At 33.2% G+C, this 26,017-nt stretch overlaps 4 protein-coding genes across 6 annotated transcripts; 2 read left to right on the top strand and 2 right to left on the bottom strand.

The window, feature by feature from the left end:
- Nucleotides 1-2,839: 2,839 nt before the first annotated feature.
- On the bottom strand, nucleotides 2,840-4,569 carry LOC137810064 (uncharacterized). Its single transcript, XM_068611187.1, has one exon. The coding sequence runs from the start codon at nucleotides 4,054-4,056 to the stop codon at nucleotides 3,016-3,018; it is 1,041 nt and encodes a 346-aa protein (XP_068467288.1). The 5' UTR covers nucleotides 4,057-4,569; the 3' UTR covers nucleotides 2,840-3,015.
- A 4,020-nt stretch (nucleotides 4,570-8,589) lies between these two features.
- On the top strand, nucleotides 8,590-10,867 carry LOC137809580 (subtilisin-like protease SBT1.7). Its single transcript, XM_068610694.1, has one exon. The coding sequence runs from the start codon at nucleotides 8,689-8,691 to the stop codon at nucleotides 10,735-10,737; it is 2,049 nt and encodes a 682-aa protein (XP_068466795.1). The 5' UTR covers nucleotides 8,590-8,688; the 3' UTR covers nucleotides 10,738-10,867.
- Nucleotides 10,868-15,111: 4,244 nt separating this feature from the next.
- On the top strand, nucleotides 15,112-21,551 carry LOC137810057 (uncharacterized). Of its 2 annotated transcripts, XR_011080833.1 has the most exons (6): nucleotides 15,112-15,568; nucleotides 16,482-17,381; nucleotides 17,879-17,964; nucleotides 18,542-18,682; nucleotides 19,251-19,991; nucleotides 21,425-21,551. XR_011080833.1 is itself a non-coding variant. In XM_068611179.1 (5 exons), the coding sequence occupies exons 1-5, from the start codon at nucleotides 15,218-15,220 to the stop codon at nucleotides 19,396-19,398; spliced, it is 1,626 nt and encodes a 541-aa protein (XP_068467280.1). In that variant the 5' UTR covers nucleotides 15,112-15,217; the 3' UTR covers nucleotides 19,399-20,191. The 2 variants fall into 2 exon arrangements, 1 of the variants encoding a protein (XP_068467280.1); XM_068611179.1 differs by lacking the exon at nucleotides 21,425-21,551 and having other exon boundaries at nucleotides 19,251-20,191.
- LOC137810058 (protein CONSERVED IN THE GREEN LINEAGE AND DIATOMS 27, chloroplastic) lies at nucleotides 20,288-23,005 on the bottom strand. Of its 2 annotated transcripts, none has more exons than XM_068611181.1 (7): nucleotides 22,485-23,005; nucleotides 22,080-22,232; nucleotides 21,837-21,914; nucleotides 21,455-21,550; nucleotides 20,896-20,931; nucleotides 20,596-20,771; nucleotides 20,288-20,513 (listed from the first exon to the last, which is right to left on the bottom strand). In XM_068611181.1, exons 1-7 carry the CDS (start codon nucleotides 22,713-22,715, stop codon nucleotides 20,351-20,353), a joined length of 933 nt encoding a protein of 310 aa, XP_068467282.1. In that variant the 5' UTR covers nucleotides 22,716-23,005; the 3' UTR covers nucleotides 20,288-20,350. The 2 variants fall into 2 exon arrangements, with proteins under 2 accessions (XP_068467282.1, XP_068467281.1); XM_068611180.1 differs by having other exon boundaries at nucleotides 21,768-21,914; nucleotides 22,485-22,899.
- Between the last annotated feature and the right edge of the window lie 3,012 nt (nucleotides 23,006-26,017).

Raw genomic sequence — 26,017 nt, 5'->3', positions numbered from 1 at the left:
TCTATAAAAAAATAGTGTTATAGAGTATCATTTTATTATATATACATATATGTAATCAGTTAACTTATTTGTTAACTTTATCAAGTTTTTATTCACTAATATAGTTTGATAATTATTAGCTTAGAACTAATTTTTAACTTTCAATTAACATAATAAATAGTTTTAACTAAGATTATCTTCTTCTTATTTTTCAAACGAGGAGGTGTTGGGGCCTAGAGAACAATTGTTTTACTCCTCCTTTCAGTCGGTCGTTATCATTCTCAACTTCATCTTCCTCCTCTCGATCGTCTGGTAGCACACACTGGGATGGTACTTGCAAAAGACACTCCGACGATCAAGTCAGTCAGGGTGTCGATACTCGGATGAGGGTACTGTAGATAATGACGTGATTCTTAGAATTTGCACTATTTATATTACCTTAGCGGTCTTTCACTGATGGACCGGATTAGGAGGTTGGTTCCTGTTTAGGGTTGCACTAAACAACTCTTAACTATGAATTATCCATGTTGACTTGGTCAATCCATGACTCGTCATGGATTGGTCGACCACATGTCGTCGTGTAACCTTCTAATCGTGTTCGAGTGGTCAAATGGTTCGATATTCTGACGTCCGGTCGTGCTAGTACAATAACCAAAAGATGTATTTTGTAAAAAAAATAATCAAATAGATATATGATTTCCTGTTCTTTTATAAATTATATAACCTTTTTTCTCCACTTTTATCCTTACATCCATATATAGCATCCCAATTGTTAGACATGAAAAGCTTGAAAAGTACAATTGTTCGATCCACCCACCCACACAATTGTTGGTTCTTTTACTTAGTTTTCCTCACCTTCACTCGCATCCCTTTCTTCTTTTTTTTTTTTCTCTTTTTTCTCTCTTTAAAGTTATTATCTCAGACCATCTTGATTTTTTATTTCACGAATCTTACTGAAACTAAATAGTTTGTATTAAAAGTATTTTTGTCAAAAAAAACAAAAGGAAAAGTAGAAGGATAGTGCAAAGAGTTAAAGTGAAGGTGCAAATAGCAGCCCCCAATAAACTATCCCTGACCTTTTAAACATGGGCTAGCCATAAATAGTCAAATTCTTCCTGCACCTTATAAATTGTGACTTGCACTCTATCTTCTTTTAAATTTACAAAATTGTTCTTTATTCAGAAACTGAAAATATGGAATTTAAGAAATAGAATTGAAAAATTAAAATAACATTCTGAAAAAGAATTCCTGAATAAAAATATAAATTCCTGAAGAAAATTCTAGAAAAAAAAATCAAAAATATATTTCAGAGAAAAGATTCCAAAAATAAAAAAAAGTGTTCTGAAAATCCAAATCTTGAAAACATATTTAAAAAAAACATAGAATATATTTTAATCCACAATCTTTTTATTTAATAACAATTTTTTCATTTCATATAAAAATCGGGTAAAAGTTCAAATTTTACCCGGTGCTGGAAGTATCTGCTCCATAAATATTATGAATTAATAACATAAACTATATTTCTCGTTGTATAGTAACGTGGTTCACTTACTCTGTCAATCATTAACGCACGTTGTACGTGTAAAAAAATGTGGTTTACTTACCCCGTCAATTATTAACATATGTGAAAAAAAATGTGGTTATATTTCAATAGAATTTTCTCTCTCAGTCTTATCACTTCTTATTTAGTAAGACTCGAACATAATATATCAATTAAAAATAAATAAATTCATATGATAATGAAGTATATAATCATTACTTTTTTTTCAAATATCTCAATAAATTTAAAGATAATTTTAAAATAGAAACACATTTTGTAATAATTTAATGCCACTAATTGTCTGGAGATCAATATTACGAGGTTGAAACACTCCTCTTAAATGGTGTCCGTGTCGGACATACTTATTGGACACGACACTCGTAAAACACACGTATCATTAAAGTGTCAAATTCAAAAAATATTTATTGAATTTTTGACACTTATAACACGTTCTAATATAATTTTAAAAAAGAGAAATATATTAATTTTCTAAAAACTTAAATTTATTGTATAAATTTTTATTATAATTATAAAAACAAGAAACAAATCATTTTGAACCACTCACAAAAAATATCTTTATGCTAAAAAAAAACTGAAACATACTTGTTCACATAAATCTTTATTATCAATTTATATAATTCATAATTATATAATATATAGATTCGTGTCTCGTATCCTACATTTTAGAGACTATAAGTATTGTACCGATCGGACGGGATAATTTCAAAATCCTAAAATCTAAAATCAGATATCGACCGATCAATATGAACGAAATGCATCAAAATAAAAAAATAATACATTTTTTATTATCTGTCTAAAAGTAACATAGTTCATTACAACCATATACATATAAGTAAAACAGATAAACAAAAAGTAAGTCATTATTATAATAATAATTACATCTAAATACCAAATATTTATTTAAGTGTGGGGAGATTTTTTGCAACAACACTCTCAACAGCGAGTCAAAATCTAAAATGTAGAAGAAAAAAAAGAAACATATAAAAAAATAAATCAATTGTTCGAGCACAATTTTCTAGCCCCAAAAAACAAAAATATATATAAAAAAGGGGATAATGTTTTTAGATATGCAAGAATCATTGTTATTTCACATACTCCAAGGAACCAATTATCCAATCATTAAGCATCGAAGTTCCTTCTGTTACGACAAGCATAAGCACCAAATTATCCCCACTTACGACGGACCTTATCATTCTATAATTCACCATCGCCACTTGCCTCGGACACAGATCTCACCAACAATATCTTACGAAACACATTCAATCTTAAAGACGCAATCAATCAGCATCAGTCAAAAAGAGAAATGAAAAAGCAAAACTATGATTCTCACGAGGGTAAGAAATTTTGATTACAGAGTCTCCACTCTCATTCACAATGATGCAATTTAAGAACAAAAACAAAAGCCAACGGCTATAAAGGCGATCTAACCCAATAATAAAAAAATAAAATTACAAGCATGCGCTGAGCCAAAGCGTTTAAGATTTTGATAACAAAGCCTCATCATTGGAATAGCTTGCATCATGCGAAAGCTCCTTTAACCATTCAAACGTTCGACGACGCGACACGGTTCTCTTTCCTTGCTTTTGTCTCTGCTTATGTTTCTTCCTTTCGACCACTTTTTCTTTCATCGCGTGAGTTGCGCTTTCGGTCTTGTTGGCGCTTTTAGTACTACCCTTAATCATGATCATGTTCGATTGCACTGTTTCAACTGAACATTTGCAGCCACTCCAAAAGCCACCACCTATACCCACAAAATCTTTGAAAACGTGATTTCCTTTAGCGCTGTAACTCCTTTTTACAGCACTATTAGCATTGAGGTTACTATTGCTGCTGCTGCTGTTGTTACTGCTATTGTTGCGACCTATGTGATTTTTGTTAACACCGTTGGTACTGCGAACTTTGAGATCTTGCAATGCTATCTCGGGTGCAGGCACCACACCCAAGCGGAAAAAGTCCCATGCAGATGATTTTCTACCTTGATTACCGAAGCTTGTTTGTCTTGGAACGGTTACCTTCAATTGAGGTTGGGGACTGGGATGCGCATGGAAGTGATTTTGATTTTGATTTTGAGCTCTGAGTTTTGAAATTCTTGGGGTTGTGGTGGTGGTGGAGGAGCTGCTACTAGTTGAGTTCTGGCTTCTTACGCTGCTGCTTCTACTGCTATTGCTACGAAACTCTCTCAGAGAACCGTGACCCAAGGACTCGGACCTTGATTGACATCGCTTTAATGAGAGACGCAGGGGGAGAATTTGGCCTTGGAAGAAAACTTCATCAGCAGCACACATTTCTGATTCTGGGGAAAGAGGGGTACCCCATAAGGGGAAATCAAAATCTTCTCGGCTTTCTATGATCTGAGAATCTGGTTTTGGTTTCGGTTTCGGTTGAGCGTCGTCGTTGATGAGATTGACCGGGAGGTCGCAAAGTGACAATGCTTCGATTTCTTCATCTTCTTCCCCCTCTTCTTCTTTCAATTGTTCCAGTTTTTTCTGGTGGGTGGTGCCACTATTTGTCGCCATCTGAGGAAAGGTACAGATTTTGTTAAGAACTGTGATGAGTGGCAGGGGAAATGATAAGGGTAAGAAGAAAGGGATTTATAGGGAGAATGTGAGTGAAAAAATGTGAAGAGGGGAATGTGGAAGTGTGGCAGAGTGGAGTGACAGAGAGAGTTTGGAATATAAAGAGCAATAAAGTGAAGTATTGACAAAGACTAAAGTAGGAATTGGAATAGATTGGATAAGTGAAGTTATGGGTGCAGTGCAGTGCAGGCGACCTAAGATAATGTCTTTTCCTTGTTTGAGGGTGAAGAAAGGAACTGTTTCATCATTTGGCCCGGCCACTACCAGAGACAGTACCTCTCTACAGTCGCTTTTGATGTTATTCATCTGGATCAACGTGAAAGGGCAATTCCTCCACAGTGGGGTCATTTTGGTATTTAAAATCAAAATCATATTCAAATATATGCCACATACCAGCACTCGCCACTACTTTATACATGTAATTTTTTCATTTCTATTAAAAACTTATCTTTTACTCAATACTCCATTATCAAGATATAATTTTTGGTATGTGTTTTTATCAGAGTTGGAAAAGTCTTGTAACTTGTAGTATGGATATCATTTTAGTCTTTCATCTGGTCTCGATTTTCGGTTAAAGTGTTTAAAAAGGTCCTCCTTCAAGTTAGGATTCATAATTAAGAGGTCGAAGATAGTTAATTGATGACTTTTTACGACAAGTGCATCACTTTGTCAGAAGTAATAATTGTCCCTAAGAACGGATATCGATCCCAAACAGTGAATTATCAAGTACAATAATCGCTAAATATAGAACAAAACAATTAAAAGTGTATTGAAAGTGGTTGGGTTGGCAATGATCAATAAGAAAACAGACAAAGAATTAGTTGTTTCAATTGGAAAAATAGGGATTAGGTTTCATCTGTCTCACTCATGTATTTTGATTAGCATGTCAATATTAAGTTTTTTGATTGAAATTGATGCCAGTATAAAAATCATCTATATCGATTCCTCGCATATAAAATCCTTAAGAATGTCCCCTAACTATCGATCCCTCGCATAATTATAAGAACAACTTAGAACGAAGCTCATTTCAAGTCTATTCCTAACACTCAAATATGTTAAGTATTGTTGTTTAGGTCCGAACCCTAAAAATACCTCCCGGTCAGATTTAAGATTCTCAATTTGTCACGGAAAATTAAAAGTAAAACAACAATACCAATAATCAAAATCAAGAACTGAATATCACCTCAATACATAAGAGTTTGAGCAGATTACTCCCAATCCAAAGGGGTAGAATTAGTCACGCATACTTCTATCACCTTCCATTCTTCCAATTGGGTTACAATTCACTCTATGGTGTTTTCTTCTCAATCTCGCACATTAAGGTTGAGCCTCTAGCCCTCTATTTATCCTAGTTTTCTAGGGTTAGGTTGTTTCCTATGTCGTGCTAATGCGCTAAATGATAAAACATAAAAAAAGGCCCAATCTTTCTTTGCATATTTTTTCATTCAGGGACCTTCTATCTTTATCTTTTTAGCTCAAATCATTCATCTTTAATCCAAATCTCCAGTCTTCCTTAGAAATCTGCAATTAACACCAAATTTGGGAATAAAATACTCTTATTCAAATAAAGATAATAAAAGATGTAAAAAGGTCTAAATTCATAAATTAGGAATTATTTTATATGTAAATTAGCAATAAATCCTCATAAGTACCTATATTTTAATATGAAATATTACTGAAATTAGACACTTATCATCATTAATACTATTAATTTAATCTAAGCGTATATTTATAGAGTGAAGTTAATCAATTGACTTTTTATTTTATTAAATTATATTTACACCCAAAAGCCCAAAATCTATTTCATACGAGTCACGTTATAAAACTAATTTACATAATTTTCTAACATTCTCTTACTTAACTCATATGAGCTATAATACTTTCATCATTTAATAATTACATAAATAATAATGTGCAGCATGGAAAAACCTTACATAATTTTTGGTTCTATCATCAATCAAAATCATGAATACAAAATAATAAGAGTCATGACGCTTACATGTCATTTAATCAACACATTTCCTTTCATGTATTACTATATCATCATTTCTCTTTAATATGACTTTATAACGAAAAGTTCATAATGAATTCAAACATAATGTCATTTTCATCAACAATGACATAATTTGTTTTCCACACCATAATTTGCATGCATATACATAAAATATAGAAAACATAGATTTCAAAAACTTTTATATATCAATTAGCTCAAAGTGTCAAATAAGCATTAATAACAACATTTATCCTTTACTAGAAGACATAATGTCCATATTCTCAACATGACCAATAAACAATACAGTAAATGTTTTGGACGGTAACCCTCTTGTTAAAACGTCAACAATTATATAAGATCAGTGCTAATATGTTCTATTGACACTTTATGTTTCTGAACTTTCTCTTTAATGACCAAGTATTTCAATTACATATGTTTAACACATTTCGAATACTTGTCGTTTTAGAAAATAAGACAATTGCAGAATTATCACAATAAATTCTCAGTGGCTTGACAATACTGTTAACAGTTCCAAGTCGTGAAATAAAATTTGACAACCAATTAGCCTGAACCGTGGCCTCAAAGCATGCCACAAATCCACCTTTCATGGTGGACGTAACAATGACTAACTGCTTCACACTTTTCCACAAAATTCTCATCTGGCTAAAAGATACACATAACCAAATGTGAAATTTCTGTAATGTTGTAATTATATAGTACTTGAGAATAATTATTATTTATTATACATAATTTTATGAAAAAAATTAATAAAATAAGTTATATTAATAAAGATAAAATTAATAATAAATTGTATACAAATAAAATATTATAAAACAATTATATAAATGAAATCTCCTTATTAATATTTTTATATTGTAAATAACTATTATAATATTTAATTTTATTTATATCACTTCACCCATCCCTTAGTGTAGGTTTTTAATTAAGGCTTTGTTTGAATTTCACTAAGTGAATTTGACTCTTGAGACAAAAGTGAGGAAAAAGTAAGATTGTTTAAATTAAAGGAAAAGTAAGATGATTTAAATTTCGAAAAAATTAAAATGGTTTAGATTAAGGAAAAAATATGAATAATAAAAAATATATATAAAGTTTGTGATATAATAGGTAGGATTAATAAAATAATTATTATTCTTATTATGATTAAGAATAAAATATCACTTTTGATACATTTGATAGAATAAGTCCTGAAATGAGAGTTTCTAACAACATTCTCCTGAAGCATGTTTCAAAAACTGTCATTCATAACTCTTGAAAATAATTTCTGTTGATCTAATTTAAGAAGTAAACTGGTATCTTTTTTATTTAATATTTTCTAATTACATAATCATTAATATATTCTATTAACACAATTAATATCTGGATTAATATATTCTCTTAACAATATTAATATCTAAGTTTTAATAATATTAAATATCAAATGCTTTATTTATGTAAATTTCAAACATGGATTTTGGTCAACTATAGAAAGAAGAAAATTAGCAGTAACTATCTTTTTTTAGTACAATATTAAATCCTTTAAAAGATATTAAATTATTTTTTAATTTTTTTAAGACATAATTAATTGCTGTTGAAATGTGCATTCACATATTATGTTTCTTTTCCTTGTTGTTACTCTTAATCTATGAAGCTCGGACACTTATGTCGGTGTCGTATACTCATATCAGACACGGACACTCGTACGACACTTGTAGAACACGTATCCATGAAGTGTCTATTTCAAAAAGTATTTGTTGGATTTATGATAATTCTAGTACGATTTTAACACAATTTTAAAAAGGAAAAATACATTAATTTTCTAAAAACTCAAATTTATTGTATAAATTTTTATTATGATTATAAAAATAAGAAACAAATCTTTTTGAACCAGTCATGAAAACATTTTTTTGCTTCAAAAAATAATCTGGAACATACTTGTACATATAAATCTTTATTGTCAATTTATATAATTCATAATTATATAATATATAGATATGTGTCCTCGTATCCTACATTTTATATATTATACGTATTGTCGTATCTCTGTTGTATCAGTGTCTGTGTCAGTGTATGTGTTAAATAGTTTTTAATCTCTTAATTATAAAATAAATACTTTATGTAACAAAGCAAAGTCAAAGTGTAACACCTATTATTATGTAACGAAAATGTTTGTTTGTATATATGTTACATGAGATGAAAACAAGGGTTACGTGCGTTAATTGTTTCTAACCCTTTTATCTTGATATGTTTGTTATTTATGTTCACATCAAATTCATAAATTTAATTATCTAATAACCAAAATCAATTATTTCCCCCTTTACTTATTCCACACCCTTCTTTGTAACAGACAACAATTATATATTCTGCATTGGAAATAGGTCCTCTGTTAAGCCAAATTCTCTATTACATTCCCCTCAAAGTTACTACAAGCAAATAAGTTTAGCATGAAGATGTTTGATAAACCATTTTCCGCAACTGCTTTTGTTTTGTTTTTTATCCTTTGTGATGTGTCTCTAGCGACAGCAGAGAATACAAAGGATAATCAAAAGAGTACTTACATTGTTCATGTGGCCAAATCTGAAATGCCAACAATCTTAAATCATCATTCAATTTGGTATAGATCCATTTTGAAATCTATATCTAACTCTGCAGAAATTCTCTACACCTATGACAATGCGATTCATGGATTTTCTGCAAGATTAACTCTTGAAGAAACCCAATTATTGAAGAGTCAAATCGGGATTCTAAAGGTGCTACCGGAAAAAATATACAAGCCACTCACAACTCGAACACCTCAGTTTCTTGGTCTGGATAAAATCACAGACATGTTTCCTGCGTCAAATGCGACGAGTGACATCATTATTGGACTCCTCGACACTGGTGTTTGGCCCGAAAGCAAGAGTTTTGACGATGCCGAACTGGGACCCGTTCCTACGAGTTGGAAAGGCAAATGTGAATCAGGTCAGAATTTCACTGCAGCCAATTGCAATAAAAAGTTAATAGGAGCCAGGTTCTTCCTGAAAGGCTTAGAGGCCTCAGTGGGTCCCCTTAATGCAACCAAACAGTTTCGATCACCACGAGACTCTGACGGCCATGGCACCCACACTGCAAGCACAGCTGCAGGTTCTGCAGTGAAAGGTGCAAGCTTATTCGGTTATGCTTCTGGGGTAGCGCGAGGAATGGCCCCACACGCTAGAGTGGCCATCTATAAGGTTTGTTGGGAAGATAACTGCGTTGGTTCTGATATATTGGCGGCAATGGACGCGGCCATCGCTGACAATGTGAATGTCATTTCAGCATCGCTCGGAGGACAAGCAGTTGATTATGATGAAGAAAACCTTGCCATTGGAGCCTTTGCAGCAATGGAGAAAGGGATTGTAGTTGCATGTGCTGCAGGAAACGATGGTCCTACTGACTCTACTCTCCAAAATGTAGCACCTTGGATGATCACCGTGGGAGCTGGCACAATAGATCGTGATTTTCCAGTATATGTCAAACTCGGGAATGGAAAAAACTATTCTGGAGTTTCAATTCATGATGGCAGTCTTACGCCTCGTACTTTTGTGCCACTCATATACGCTGGGAATGCAGGCGTGAAAACAGGTGCAGAGTTGTGTCTGACAGGTAGCTTGGATCCAGAAAAGGTCAAGGGCAAAATCGTGTTCTGTGATCGTGGAAATATTTCAAGGGTGGAGAAAGGGCTTGTGGTGAAATCTGCTGGTGGTGTGGGCATGGTGTTAGCCAATGGAAAAATTGACGGAGAGGAATTGGTGGCGGATGCCCATCTTTTGCCAACAGCTGCAGTGGGTTTCAGTGCCTCCAAAGCCATCAAGATGTACTTGCAACAGGCACAAAATCCAACAGCAACACTTGTGTTCCAGGGAACAGTGGTTGGTATTCAGCCGTCACCAATTGTTTCGGCGTTTAGTTCTCGAGGTCCAAACCCAATCACACCAGACATATTGAAACCCGATTTCATTGCTCCTGGTGTAAACATCTTAGCCGCATTTACGAAAGCAGCAGGCCCCACTAACCTCGACCAGGATGATAGGCGTGTGGATTTTAACATAATCACTGGAACATCCATGGCATGCCCTCACGCTAGCGGCATAGCAGCTTTGATTAAATCAGTTTATCCAAATTGGAGCCCTGCTGCAATTCGGTCTGCGCTTATGACCACAGCTTATGTGTCTTACAACAATGGTAAAAAGCTATTAGACAGTGCCACAAATGGCCCCTCAACACCCTTTGCAGTCGGTGCCGGACACGTGAACCCCATTGCCGCGCTCAATCCAGGACTTGTTTATGATCTCACAGCTGATGACTACCTCAACTTCCTTTGTGCATTAAACTACACTGCTAAAAGGATTGAAGCTGTGGCGAGGAGAAAGGTAAGCTGTGATGCACAAAAGCACTACAGTGTAACAAACTTAAATTACCCTTCGTTCGGCGTGGTGTTTAAACAAGTAGCAAGAAGCTCCAGTGCAACCGTAGTTAAACACGAGCGAACTCTTACTAACGTGGGGGTCGCAGGAACATACAAAGCATCAGTTACCTTGGATAACCCATCTGTGAATATCACGGTTGAGCCAAATGTGTTGAGTTTCGGCAAAAATGAGAAAAAATCATAGTGTAATATTTACAGCTTCGCATTCGCCACCACAAAGTAAGTCTGGTTTTGGACGTTTAGAATGGTCAAATGGAAAAACTATTGTCGGCAGTCCTATCTCAATTATATGGGAAAAGTGACCTAATTGAAAGTTGTAGGAATACTTATTAGTTTCTTGAGTTTAATAAAAGTGAGTTGATTACTTACAAGTTGAATTTCTCCCTTTTTTTTTTCATTATTGAGTCTTTGGTTCTTGGATAGTAAGAGATGAGGTAACTATAATTAAAGATATTCCGAGAATAAAGTTAATCTAAAAAAAAATTTAAGTATTTTTTTATTAATCACTATTTTTCTAGTATGAATTTACAAATAGGATCATGTTTTATAAATAACTTAATTATTACTTGTTAATGAAGTTTGAGTAATGATACATTGAAAATTACATTTTCTATTGAAAATTACATTTTCTATTAATTACATTTTCTATTGAAAATTACATTACAATTCTTAATATCATTATTTTAGTATTTTTTCATATCATTAATTCTAAACATATATTTTATTATATATTTATTTTTAAATTCATCATATCAAGAAAAATTGTATTTATTTTTAAATTTCAAGAAAAATTGTATAGAATTTTAAAGGTTGTCAAAAATTGTTTTTTCTGAAGTAGTTTTTTTAGGATTTCTAATAAACCTTTTACAAAACGAGCTGAGATATTGAGAAGGTGTCGACAGGATACCGATCATTCAAAATAGGGTAATACAACTAATAAAAAGTGTTATTATGATATAATAAATAAATGTGAATGCTAGAATTAATCTATCCATTTATCTATACTATTTCTTTAATTCCTTTTCTTATGTCCTTTAAAGTTTTTTTTTTCAGAAATCAATAAATATAACATTTTTTAATTCTAATAATGAAACAATTATACAGTGTTATATTAAGTGGTGTTTTAAAATTAATATATATGTATATATATATTAATAATTATATTAATTTTTATTTTGACCATTATTTTTTGAATTAGCTATTTTATAATAATAATTAGAAAAACGCTTCAATTAAAAAAAGCCCAAGTTTGATACATCATTTAATAAAGAGGAAAAGAAGTCAGGGAAAAATAATAGAATTCCAAAGATTAAGAATAAATAAAAATCCTTTTTAAAAACATATCTTCAAGAAAAAAAACTCTTCCTCAAAATGTTTTAATAATAAATAAAAAAAATGCTTCAATTAAAAAAAGCCCAAGTTTGATACATCATTTAATAAAGAGGAAAAGATGTCAGGGAAAAATAATAGAATTCCAAAGATTAAGAATAAATAAAAATCCTTTTTAAAAACATATCTTCAAGAAAAAAAACTCTTCCTCAAAATGTTTTCTCTCAAAATCTTACAGTATTTTTTTTTAAAAAAAAAGTGATTAAATTGGTTAATTGTTTGTATTCTTTAAACTAGAAAAGAATTTTATTCATTATTTTAAAATAAACTTTAATTATTATAAATGATGATGAATTATTTTGGTATTAAGTTAAATGAAAGCATATTAGAAAAATATTAATTGATTATTTCAAGAAATCTTAAAAGCTATTATTGAATCAGCCAATTGCAAAAGTTTAACTGAAATCAGTAAGGAAGGATGTAAAAGATAAAACATAAAATATAAAGGTAAAGAGAGATTGCATAAACAATTAATTTTACACGAATTGAATCTTCCTCAACTTACATTTTACCTCCACATGAGACATGTTATATAAGGCCTCAAAATATTGATTCTTTAAAATTAATATATAATTTTAAGGTTTTGTTTGCATAACGGTGATAGTGGAAAGGGAAGTAAAGAAGGGGAAAAAATTTGAAAGTTATATATATTTTTTTTTGAATGTAGGGAAAATGAGTTCAAAATGATTAGATTTAAGAGAAAAGTTGGTAGATGATATGCTCAATGTGACTTAAATATAAAAAAATATTTAAGTGTATAATTAATTGATTTATGAAAATACTTTTCACTTAAATTTTTTGAAGGATTTGAATTAAAATAAAAAAGAATGTTTACAAATAAAAGTTTATATATATTTGTGTTTGAAATTTACAATTAAAGATTTTTTTAAAAAAAATATTATTACGTAAAAGAAATGATATTCGTAAGTATAATTCATAACGTTGATGAAAAAATTAAATTGGTAATAGATGTATATGAGACATCGTAATTGAAATGTAAATGAAATAAGTTGAAGTTACAACAATAAAAGGGAACAAGTCTAAGAAGAAGCATGAAAGTAAAATGGAACCACAAATTCAAAGTACAATAACAAATCACCATGAAGTCAAAGACTACTAAATTACAACAAATTATTGACATTTCTTAACCATGCAACCTACAAGTACAATCTAAGATTTCATGTAAATGTACTATGACATGTTCACTTTGTTAATCTTTAATTTAACATCAAATTAAGAATGTAATTAAAAATGATTAATGTAATGTAAATGAAAGAAAAAATTTTAATCCATGAAAAAATATTGATGTGATTTAATAGAAAGAATGAACTATAATTGATTATGCACGAGGGTATAATTGATTAAGCCCCTCAAGCTAATCAATTGATTACCCACCATAACCTAATTGATTAATAAGCCAAACTTTTCTTTTTTTATAATTTTTCAAAGTATAATCGACTATGTTAGGACTTGTAACCGACTAAGCAATTTTTCATAATCAGTTATAAATCAAAATTCAACCCTTCAACATGCATTTTTTACTATTCACCAATTCCAAAACTCCAACCATGCTGGTACACTCAACATCACCATGCAAGGGTGATGACTTTCTACGGCAAGTGCACCGTATGTTCAGAAGTAATAATTTGTCTCCAAGGACGAATATCGATTCCACGAGGAACAATTGAATATTCAAGTAAAAGATTCGCTAAATATAAAAACAGAATAATAAAAGTTGGTTTGAGGATTGTTATGATGATAAGAATTAATAAGAAAACAAATCAACGAGTAATTGCTTCAATTAAAAAAATAGGAATTGAGTTTCATCTCTCTAACTCTCATGTATTTTGATTAGTATGTCAATATTAAGTTCTTTGATTGAAATTGATGCCCGTAGAAAATTCATTTATATCGATTTCTCGCCTATAAAATCCTTAAGAATGTTTCCTAAATATCGATCTCTCGCATACTTATAAAAACAACTTAGAATCACACTCAGACGCTATTGACAATTAACATTTCAAGTCTATCTCCAGCACTCAAATATGTTAAGTATTACTGTTTAGGTCCGAATCCTAAAAATATCTCTTGATGGTCAGATTTAAGATTCTCAACTTGTCAAGAAAATTTAGAAGTAAAACAACAATAACAATAATCAATCCAGAACTGAATATTTTAAGGGTTTAGGGTCAATAGTTAATTTGATCTAATGATTTTTAAAAATATAAATTTCGTCCAAGGTTTTTAAAAAAAAATGTAATTTAATTTGGTCTTTTTTGTTAAATTTACATAAACGACGTTGATTGATGATGATGATGTGACAAGGGCGAGTGACACTATTATGCACACATATCTTCATGAATACCAAAAAATACCAAATTGCATACTTTTAACAAACATTAGAACGAAAGATTTTTTTTAAAAAAGACTATATCAAATGAACATTGATGCTTAATAATATAGGACAAAAAAAAGTAATTAAACCAAATATAAATGTGTATGTACCGGCCATAAGCTCGGGTGACTGTATGCATTCCTTAACCGAGTCTTTATTGTCATCAATAACCATCATGAGTAAAACAGTATAATCAATGAACCTTAAATGATGAACGACTATTTATGGAATAATGAATAACATTTATGTGACTAATCCAAATGACTCATAACGATCCACTCAGAGGATACCACCTGATTAATCTATAAATATTTACTCTCCAGAAAGTACATGATATATTATGATATATTATATTATACTCTTAACTCTTATACTAAGAAACTTACCATCTTTGTGCTCCTACTTAAGTATCAGAGAGTCTCTTGTAGGAAATGAACCTTCCCCTTTCATCGAAAATCAATCGAAAACTCGTTGCATGAGAAATACTCAATCCCATCCCATTGAGTTACTCTCCAAATCCATTTTTAGTAGGAACAAAATGAATCACTCATCCCAAACTTTCCACACTAATCTTTATAATTTAGAGAGGTACTTCATCACAAAATAGACTAACACAACTTTCTCTACCTCCAAATCCACTTCTTCACCGGTAGATATATCCAACCAAACACAATGCAAACGAGGATGAGAAAGAGAAATCTCTAAAAATTTCTTAGTAACCCTGCGTTAAAGTACTGTAATAAATTAAGATTGTTTTACCCTTATTTAACCACTCGCCTCTGATGCTGTTGCTGTACGGAGGTTCTGCAATTACACTTTTTTTTCCGCTTTCAATTACAATAATTATAGCAATATAATAACAGAAAAAAGAGGGAGAATCATGGTTTATCTCGCCGGTGCCGGATACCTTACAGTCGTCGGAATGAATAATCGGAGGACAAAATTCCTCACATCAATTATACCCAACAGCATCATTTCAACGCTCTACGACGTGTCATCTCTGTGTCGGGGTTGCGGAGAACATGACTTCAGTAGCGCTTCTGAATCAGCTTGGACAGATTTTCCCGTAGAGAACGCCTACGAGCTGTTAGGAGTGTCCGAGACCAGTTCCTTTACCGAAATTAAAGCGTCGTTTCGAAAATTGGCCAAAGAAACTCACCCGGACCTGGCGGAGTCAAGCCATGATTCCAGTGCGTCTCGACGATTTGTGCAAATTCTGGCTGCCTATGAGGTTTGTGCAACTCATGCTCAGGCATATGAATTATGATTAGTGTCGTTCATGACTATAGCCTCAATCAGAAATGTAGGAGTGGTTTTATTCCTGATCAAAATTTTGAGACAGCTTAAATTAGAGCTTGAATACAAACGAATCAACCTTGCTTGGCTTATAGAAGAATGCCCTATGGTTATGATGAGGGGATATTTCTTTTACGGTTGCGTTAGTGGACAGAATGATTGGTTGTTTTGAATATCCTGAGTAGGAAGTTGATAATTGTGAAATTGAGAAACAACATGCTGGTAATAACGTTTTGCCAGTTATTTTGTTTCTCCATTGAATCTGTTTAGTTAGCTCTTAATCACAGAAAAATTTGATAAATTGATGTAATGAGTTCTCAGAAACTCCCCTAGATACTGATGTGAGTATTGTGAACAACTGTCCACTGCTCTTGAAGGATTTTCTTCATCCAATAGTTCAATTAAATGAAAAATCAGATGGGAAGGTGCTTAATGGCTGTCTTGTTGATGCTTGATAGTTTGTAATGCCCAATGTTTGAATAAATAGCATCAATTTGATAGATTTGTTCTTGTCATTCTGGTGTTCAATTTACTACATTATTCTTTAGCGCATTGAGTGCTTGACCGGAACACGGGTCAAGTCAGTGGTGATTTGTGTGTATTCTTTTCTTCAATTTTGGATATGTTGTCGGTCTAATGCATATTTTGTTGGTGCTTTTGCTGATTTGTTGGCTATAATGTGTTCAGCCTATTGGCAAGATGACCACGTCGTACTTCATGATTTTAACTTCTGGAATTTTACAGAATATATATGGAGTCTGTGTGGGTACTAGAGTCTAGAGTGAGGTTTTTCCTTGGTTACATTACAGGGAATATGAATTAACAGGATAATCTATGATGCATTGCAGATTCTTTCAGACTCTCAAAAGAGAGCCCATTATGACATGTATCTGTTGTCTCAGAAAAAGCTTATGCAAAAGCATTCTGAACAGGGTTCAAAATTGTATATTTACAATTCACAAGCTACTACGTTCAAGGAGATGGAAGTTGTTGAATGGTTAAAATGGTACAGATTAACTATAAATAATATTTTGTCAGAAAAGAAGGTGGTAGCTGGAACAGGCTATTTTGATGTACTTGAGAGAGATTTTTATTCAGCTATTCATGCAGCATACTATGGTCCTGAAATTGATTCTATGCCCATGGAATTTCTTCCTGACTGCTTTGAGGCTGAGGAGAGGTCCTCTTATGAAACTCCTGAGGTTTTGCACTTAGTTTCAGGTCGTGATCTTTTTGGAATGGTTTGCCTAGCCAACAAGGTTCCAGAGATATCAACTGTTAACAATGAAATGTTAACATCCTTTAGATCCTTCCATTCAGGCCCGTGTCAATCTATAACAAATGTGAATGTCTACAAGAATACAGAGAGATCAGATGATTTTGAAACCTATCAAGGTCTCGGCTCTAAAACTTCAAGTATTGTATCAGATGCATATAGACATCTTGAATTGCACATCTCTGGAAGAGTTGTTGCTACAGCATATAGGGCCCTACCTAGATTCTGTTCTGATGTAATGCAGACAGAAGATACTGAAGATCACATTCATGTGTTTCTGAACTTATATGAAGATCCCAAACATATCAGCAGTGACTTTTGGAAAGGTTACCTAGCAAATGGTGCAGTTGGAAGAAGAATTCATTTAGGAACTATATCTGGACTTGGGAGCAGTCCAGATGAAGGTTGTTGTAATGTTTATAATGACAAGGGTACAAAGACCCATGCGATTATGAAACATAGAACATTGATGGTATGTAATGTTGTTTTCCCATGATCTTGATGTTTTAACCATTAGAGCTAGTTTTGGGAGATATTTCTTTGTATCTTACTTCAGTCAAACAGTACAGTCTGTCTTATATAAAGGGAGAAATAATATGTCATAATGGCAGATTACAACAAGAAAGAAATCAGGAGAGGTTCCCATCAGAATATAAACAAAATAAAGGTTGATTACCCAATTTATAAAATATTTACTGTCTCATCTAATCAATCAGAATACTTACAATGATGAAATCAATAACATATACTGACTGATTATAATAATATTGATTGATTCTAACAATCTAGATGGAAATTTTACTTTTGCATTAGTACCAAGTCTTGCTTTTTTTTTTTTATTATTTCTAATATTTTCGGTTATCTGCTGAAAAATTGTTTGGGTTTTGTGATTTTGCTAGAAACTTATTCTTATATAACTTGGTATAGCTAGATGCTTATAGTTATGTCATGTTATGATAAAATTTTCAGGTGAAGCATATGCACTGGTATCAAGTGGATGAGAAAGTTTCAGTTTGCGAGTGTAGATGCACTAGAGCACATTTACCCCCAAGCAAGTAAAGATCTGACATCTCTTATTGTATTGATGTTTGAGTTTAGCACAACAATCTCTTTGGGGTTTGATTAATGCACCCTGATGCTGTCTGCTCTCTTATCATTATATAATTTGTTTGTCAAATTTTTGGGCGAACATTGGATTGCTTCCTTGTAAATAAGGAATCAAGTTCCGTGTTGATTTCTTTGTTAGAACTTGTGGTCTTTTATGTTCACCAATCTTCCCTTTCCATGACCCCCCTCATATTTCTCCAAGTGTTAAGCTAACCATTGAAGCATTTTGGTCACTGGGTTAATTATCTTTCAATTATCTAGAAAATGGTATTTCTACACCTCCTCGGGGAAACAAACCATAATTGATGGAATATTAGTGGTTTGTAGATTTATTACTCAGAACTATTTCTCTATAACCGACCAGAACTGCTTCTAACTGCAAAAATGAACTAATTGCGGTGTCTCAAGTTTATGTGAACTTTCCATGATGCCTCCACTTGTTATTTATTTAGATGGAGATTGTCTGCTGCTTTCTCATTGCTGTTTATAATACGTTTTAATAATTTTAATGCCATCAACATACAGATTTTGGCTATTTGAGCCTCGCTGTGGCTTCCATGACATAGGGGGTTGGTATGTTGAAACATATGGCAAAGATAAGCACGGTCGTACAAAGCCATCACAAAGGTTTTGGGATGGCTTGGACTATAACATGCAAGCTGACAGGTAAGTTAACTACTTAAGTGTTATTTCTTCTATTTTAACTTATGAAAATTTATTTAGTGTTAGCAACAGACGTTTTTCTTTTTAAAACGAATGAAATATAAATAATCCTATGGATCTTGGGGAAAATTTGTAATGGTCACAGAAACGAAAAGTTGATATTTGCTTTTTAGAACGCGCACTTCATATGTATTTTGTTTAAACTATTTTTGAACTTATTGAAGTCTGTTTGACATGCTTTTTGGCTTGGTAAAGTGGTCAAGACCACGCCACATTTCATATATTTTTTAACAAAACTTATCTTGTCACCATATATATAAAAGACAAGTAAGTTAAGAATTATAAATCTGCTTTAACTTCAGCTATGCCCGCTTATTGAATTCTGAAAACTTTTAGCCAACTTTTTTTCTGCCAGTAGGAATCAAATATCTATTTTTTTAACCAGTGTCTTTCATTTTGGATATTTAGAAGTGGTAGAAGCTAAGTAATATTTTAGAAATTATATACCCAAGACCCAACCCAAGTATTTGCCTGTCAAGTATACTGACCGCCTCAGTTCTGCAACCTGCAGAAGACTTCACCCAGCAATGTATTTGTTTGCTCTTGCATATCGGACACTTGATCTTGAATACGCTAAAGCAAGCAAGAAATCATTTAGGAATGTTGTTGGAGCACAAATGTTTCGAGTTATTCATTGGTGCAAGAAATTTGTTAAATAGGGTATATCCGCTGGGCTTTTGACAATGTTAACAAATTTATTGTATCCTTGCTAGAACAATTTGGAATGATCAGCAAATTCATAAAAATCTCTTGTGATATTAGAAGATATTGCTGTGCATTTACAGTCACAATATTCTTGGGAGGAATGCTCTGTAAGTACTGAAAGAAAAACTCATTACAAGCCTCAAGTAGTTCTATTAATGTACTTGGCTACAGCAGATTCAATTTTTCATTTGCGAAGTGATGGATATGTTGGCTAAATACTGAAATCATGGTCAAGGATTGGCTGGAGTTACTTCAACTTTTTCATCATGCCTGAGCCGATTTGAACCAACATTGATTTTGCCAAGTGTGTTCTCTGGTGCTACTGGTCTCAGAAATGTTATGCAATTCGAATCTTCACGGATCTTCGTGGATTTCTATGCGAACATACCTCTGCAGTTGTCTTTATGTGTTATGAGACAAAGATTATTTATCTTAGTTAGTGTTATGGAAGCTAGTTGTTTCACTGCACAATGAGTTTCATCCTCTCATTGGAAAGGTCATGGAGCAGGACAGTTTTCTGGAATTTACTTGGCCATCATATCTCGTGGTATATAAAATACAATTTCTGCTTACATAGAATTGTCCCTATAGGCATGTGGGATTTACTTCTTTCTACTTGTATATATTTTAAACATGTTTTTCTTCTATATATTCCTTCCCTCTTAAATTGTTTCTCTCCCCTCTGAATTTATATGCAAAAAATAATGACTGCCATGACATGTAGTTTATATTGTCATGTTATTGTTAGGTTTGATCGTATGTTTCTTCATCATCTTTTTCTGGCTTTGCTTTGATTGAGTTAAACGGTTTTTCAACTAATAGAATACGCCTTGGACCATAGAGTCACCAACAATTGCAAACTGCTTTTACTAAATGAAATTGACTACATATGCCTTTTTTTATCCTTTATTTGACCATATCATCCCATTTGCAGTATTGCCCTCCTGCTAATGCTCGATAATACCTATCCCTACAATAGACAGGTCTTCCATCAGCAGCCTCAGCAGCAGCTGCTGCTAGATCATCATCAGTTATCACCTCCACTGGCAATTTAAGCAACTCCTCTTTTCTACAATATGCATTAAAAAAATTGAAATGACATTGTGGAAAAACTCTGGAAGATAGCAAAGGATCTTTATGTCTTCTCTTACCTCAGGTTGAGCTTTGTGTTAACCTTGGGAACGCTTGATTTAATTTCTTCCGTGGTAAAGGTAGTTCGAAGAAAATTCTCCACCGGTGTAGCAAAGATAAATAGCATAACTCCTGTGACAAGCAATGCTCCTGTCCCAACTAGAGTTTGCTTCAGCAATTTAACAACTGGTTTAACCTGGAAAGATGAAATATACGTGAATTATGCTGCAAGAAATCGAATTTAGCATACTGCTCTTCTAGTCTGTATCCAAAATTGTTCTGAATTCAAGCAATGCGTGATACTTTGTGATGTCCAGTACCTTGTAAGCGCCCAACAATCTATCACGAGCTAGGATCTGCAAATAAACCAAGTTTTCAGATTATATTGTCTGAAATGAAGGATGTCACTGAGTAGTAGTAATATTTGTTAGCACATTTCAGCTACACTTTATTCTATAGCCCCGTTATATTCACTAATTCTGAACAGACCTTTTGCTGCTTAATGCTTAATCAAGAAGTATCTCTTACAATTTTGAGAGGAAATTACAGTTGCTAACCTATTAGCTATTCACATTTAACAATGCCCCCCACCTTTTTTTTCTTCTCTTAAAACGCCAGTAGTTGATAAAATTTTATCGTTGTACATAGTGTGACCAGTACCAAATTGCAATCAATGTCTAAAATTTGCTATTTTTATTTTCATCAAGGGCGGCATATTTTCTGGCAAATCCTGATGTAAGTAAAATCATCAATTTGTCAGTTTGCAATGCATATAGCGCACTGACGCTATAGCCTTTAATACGATTTTCACAAGTGATGTCTTTGAGTATACTTTTTTTCTGTTCTTAGGTACAGGAAGAATGTGTAAAAGAGGCTAACCTCGGGCGGCTTGACCCACATCTGTCCGTCATACCATCCACTTTCTTCATAAGGTATGACCGCAGATAGAAGTCTATCACCAACATAACTCCAACCCTGCATTGTAATTCAATTATCTTAATTGAAACAGTTATTTAAGTGTGAAGGTGCTGCAGCCATAGCTCAGTCACTTAATCATAAGTTATAGTTAGTGTTAGTGACAAACAAATTACATTCAGTTGAAAACCTCATTATGCTGTGCATTTGGCAACAATATAAACAGTATGCATGAAGCACGATAGTAAATTTGTTTTGAAATGTCTGTTTGCCTCACCATCATTTCCCGTTCCCCGGTAATGAAGTGATTGTGACATGAAAAACAAAAAAGAGGATTAGAACGCACCAAATAAATCCTCAAGACAATCAAAGACACAATGAAGAGCGTTCCTGTTCCAGCAGCTAGTATAAACCTTAGAGGCTCCTGCAAGATTGTGAAAGTTAATGCAAGTAAGAGGAAAATCTATTTGCCACTTTATAAATGTTTTGTTTGTGTGCAGCTGGCAGGTATCCTTGTCCATACATCAAAACTTATTGTTGATTACTTGATTTGATATCCTAATATATGCACATATTTTATCTTCCTTACTCTAGAAGGATTAAAGCTTGCAGCCGCAATTGGCCCTCCAAGAACTGTAAACACTGCCAACCAAAGACCTCCCAGGCGAAGGAAGAACGACCCCGGACCCAGTTCACCCCAAGAATACAAGACTCCATCCTTCAGAGATGAGTACTCATTTACCTATTACACCGCGAAGTCGGGGTTAGCAAACATGAAATAAGCTTTATTGAAACAATACTGATAACTAATAATTAATTTAATTCCCATCCCATGACCCGTTCCAGTTTAATACACGCGGGCACGGATACCCAACTCAGTAGCTAGATTCGGCCGTAAAATTCATGCTCTAACATTATATCATGCTACATCTGTTGATTTTGAAGATCATCCAAAGAAAACAGTCATTGCTAGTATTGGGCAGTTAACACATACCGGTCTCTGCTCAAAAGGGACCTCAATTTCCAACCCAGGATCCCAGCTACGTCCTGAAGATCCGCTTGTTTCTCCATCCATCTCATCTTTAATGGCCTTAGCCTTGATTGAAATCCGATGAGGAAATTTTGAAGCTTTGTGATTTTGGATGATCAACGAGTCATAGCTGCTGCCTGGTCTGGCTTGTCTTGCACTTGGAATTAATGAACAGTAAAGATTTAGTCTAATCATAACAGGCTGAATGTAAGCTATCACCAACGCTGCAGGATAGTGTTTGGTTTTAAATCCCAGTTAATTTTCTACTTGGAGGAGGAGGTGGAAGAATAAGATATTATGGTCACTGATTTACGTGGAGGAGGAGAACAAGAAATTAAAGTCTGTATTTTCCAGATTTTCAAAGATGAGTGAGAGACCCTATGTGGCCCTACCTTGCCTCTTTGTTATGTGGACAAGCTTCTTGTCCACGTGGGCTTCTTGTGTACCGTCCATCTCATGCGGTTAACAGCTATGGGACTCGGATTATCCGAACCAAATGCATTTCATGCTTTTATATTTTTGTGGTCTGAGAAACGCCAAGGTAACTGTTGCTGGATCAACGTGCCCGCGGTTCCCTTGCACGCAAATTCGAGTCTGTTACTGTTGCCTGCACGCAGTGGGAACAAGCATGATCAATTGGGCAAAAGAATGGCACATCCACCATCACTATCAGCCTGGCCAAATAAAGCGGGACTTTTAAAAATTGGTTTAACACTTTTTTTTTCTTCCAATGTATGTGGCAATTTGTCAACGTGGTTCTTCAAAAAATAAAAATTCTTAATGAAATCTTTATTTTTGTTAAAAGGACTCAATATATTCTTTTAAATTGGTCGTTAAGAGTCGTTAAGAGAGTGATGATTTGACACATGCATATGAACACATGATAGATAATTTATTAGAGTTGTATAATAACACATGAGATCAAGTCGTCTTTGTGTATGCTACCTTCTTCCCCTTTTCTTTCTCTTTATATTTTCTTCTCCTAGGGTTTAGGAATGTCTTTCAATCAGTGTCTAGCTAATAGGTTGAGAAGGCTGAGTTGATTCAGGTGGTTGAGTTAGGATGATTGAGCTTGTTAGTTAAGGTTGTTGAGTTAGGATGATTGAGCTTGTTGGTTCACGTGGTTAAGTTGGGGTGACTGAGCTTGTTGGTTCAGGTGTCATAGAAGGATGTGTTCGGATTGAGGGGGTTAAGGGCATTTGAAGAGAGTTGTAGACATGATTTTTTATTATGATTAATCCCTTTACAAATGTCACATTTTTTTTTTGCGTATACCATCTTATTATTATCCTTCTTTAATTTATAAAGTTTCAACCTTTTATTTCTTTTGGGTCTTCTAGGTAATCTCTTCTTAATTGGGGTGTTTCTCTTCCTAGATATAAACACAATCAAAACGAAATTTAGCATCATTTAAGCCATATTATTTGAACGATCCACTTGGGCATCCATATTTGCTAAAAAGTGAGAATGTTAATTGCACTCCCTCTTTTGTAGTAATTTGAGGATTATTTCTCAAACTTGTATTTGAAAACAAGCATGCATGCTTGAAATAATGAGAAAAAAAAAGTTATTTAACTGTGTAAGTAGAATGCACCTATTGAATGTTCTATCCTTACCAAATTAGTCATTGCTTGTTTTGCATCTCCCATAATCCTACACGATATAACAAGTTTTAGATGTTGTAAATTACTTATTTTTTTGTAATTGAGTAAATGCTCATTACCTTTCAAAAGGATACATCCATCTATCTTGAACAGGACCATCAAGTATTGTCTCCCTATGAAGATGAATAACAAGGTGTTCCATTGAATCAAAGAAACCAGGTAGGAAGATTCTTTCCAATTTACAGATAATGATTGGTATATTTGCTCCCATTAGAATTAAATCATCCTTCCTCAAAGTGTTGGAACATAAATCTCTAAAAAATCGACTTATTTTAGCAATGACATTCCACATAAATTCTGGCAATGAACGGAATGTAATTGATAGTAAACACTCCATGAAAACACGACAATCATGACTTTTTATTCCATGCATGCTCCCTTTATCAACATTTGCACACCTAGCTAAGTTAGAGGCATAACTACCTAACATCTTCAACTTTGTAATTCATTTATAAATTGATTTTGCATCTTTTGTTGTGAAAGTGTAGTTTGCCTTTGGTTTTGCAAACTCCCCATTTTGTAGCTGAATCATCTAAGTCCCCATATCCACATAATTCAGCAACATTCATTCTTGCGTCTTTGACATTCATGACAACATTGAAGACATTATAAAAAAAATAAATTATATGTGCATGACATCATGATTGTGTCTTAGCAAGTTTTTTTCCAATATGGCAGATCCCAAAAAATTGTTTTTTTAGTCCAATTATGATATTGTTCATACCCTGGTAAGGTATCAAATGGATCATCATTTACCTTTGGAAAGTCTCTGATAAATTCCCTTAATTGATTCCCATTCAAGAAAAGGAGACCCATCCAACTCATTTTTGTTTTTCAAAAATCTCCTCTTACTTCTCCTAAAAGGATGATCCATTTGCAAAAATCATCGATGACAGTCAAACTAACAACTTTTACCATCATATTTTAACGTAAAAGCTTTTGCATCCTCCATACAATGAGGACATGTTATTTTTTCTTTAGTCCTCCATCCTAACAACATCTCATAAGCTGGAAAATCATTTATTGTCCACATCAAGCAAGCTCGCATGACAAAGTTCTCTTTTGTGGATATATCATATGTCATTACACCTCCATTCCACAATTGGTTAAGGTCATCAATAAGAGGTTATAAGTAGACATATATTTTTTTTAGTTGGGTTACTTGGCCCAGGTATGAGACAAGTCAAAAACATGTATGGTTTAGTCATACACATTTCAGGAGGTACGTTATAAGGAATAAGAAATATTGGCCAATATGAATATAGGGATGTTGAAGCTTGGATGTAAGGAGTGAACTCATCCCAACATAAACCAAGTCTAACATGTTGTGGGTCAACATCAAGATTTGGATATATGTTATCATAGTGTTTCCAGGCTTTTCCATCACATGGATGTCGCAACAAACCATCATCTTTCTTATTTTCAAAATGCTATCTCATTTGTCTAACATACTCCATTGACACATATAATCTTTGTAATATTGGAATGATTTTCAAATAAAACATTCTCTTTCTTGAAATATTTTTGTAACTTCCCTTGTCACCCTTTGGAGGAAAATATCGAGGAAGATGGCAAAATTTGCATTCAGTGAAATAAATGTCATCCTTGTAATATAACATGCAACTACTTTCACAACAATCATTTTTTTTTCCTTCCAAACCAAGACTTGACATAACTTTTTTTGCCTCATAATAGTTCTTGGATATGGAATTATCTTTAGGAGCTACGTCAATTAACATTTGTATGAAATGATCTATACACTTCTCTGTAGCATGCCGATTGGTTCTAGTTGCTAGTCGTCTGATGGTTATTGATAATCTTGACTCATTGACT

This window comes from Phaseolus vulgaris, chromosome 2 (assembly GCF_000499845.2).
Source record: "Phaseolus vulgaris cultivar G19833 chromosome 2, P. vulgaris v2.0, whole genome shotgun sequence".
NCBI classification, from domain to species: domain Eukaryota; kingdom Viridiplantae; phylum Streptophyta; class Magnoliopsida; order Fabales; family Fabaceae; genus Phaseolus; species Phaseolus vulgaris.
Note: the sequence above shows the minus strand (reverse complement) of the source record. Positions and strands in the feature narration are given on the sequence as shown.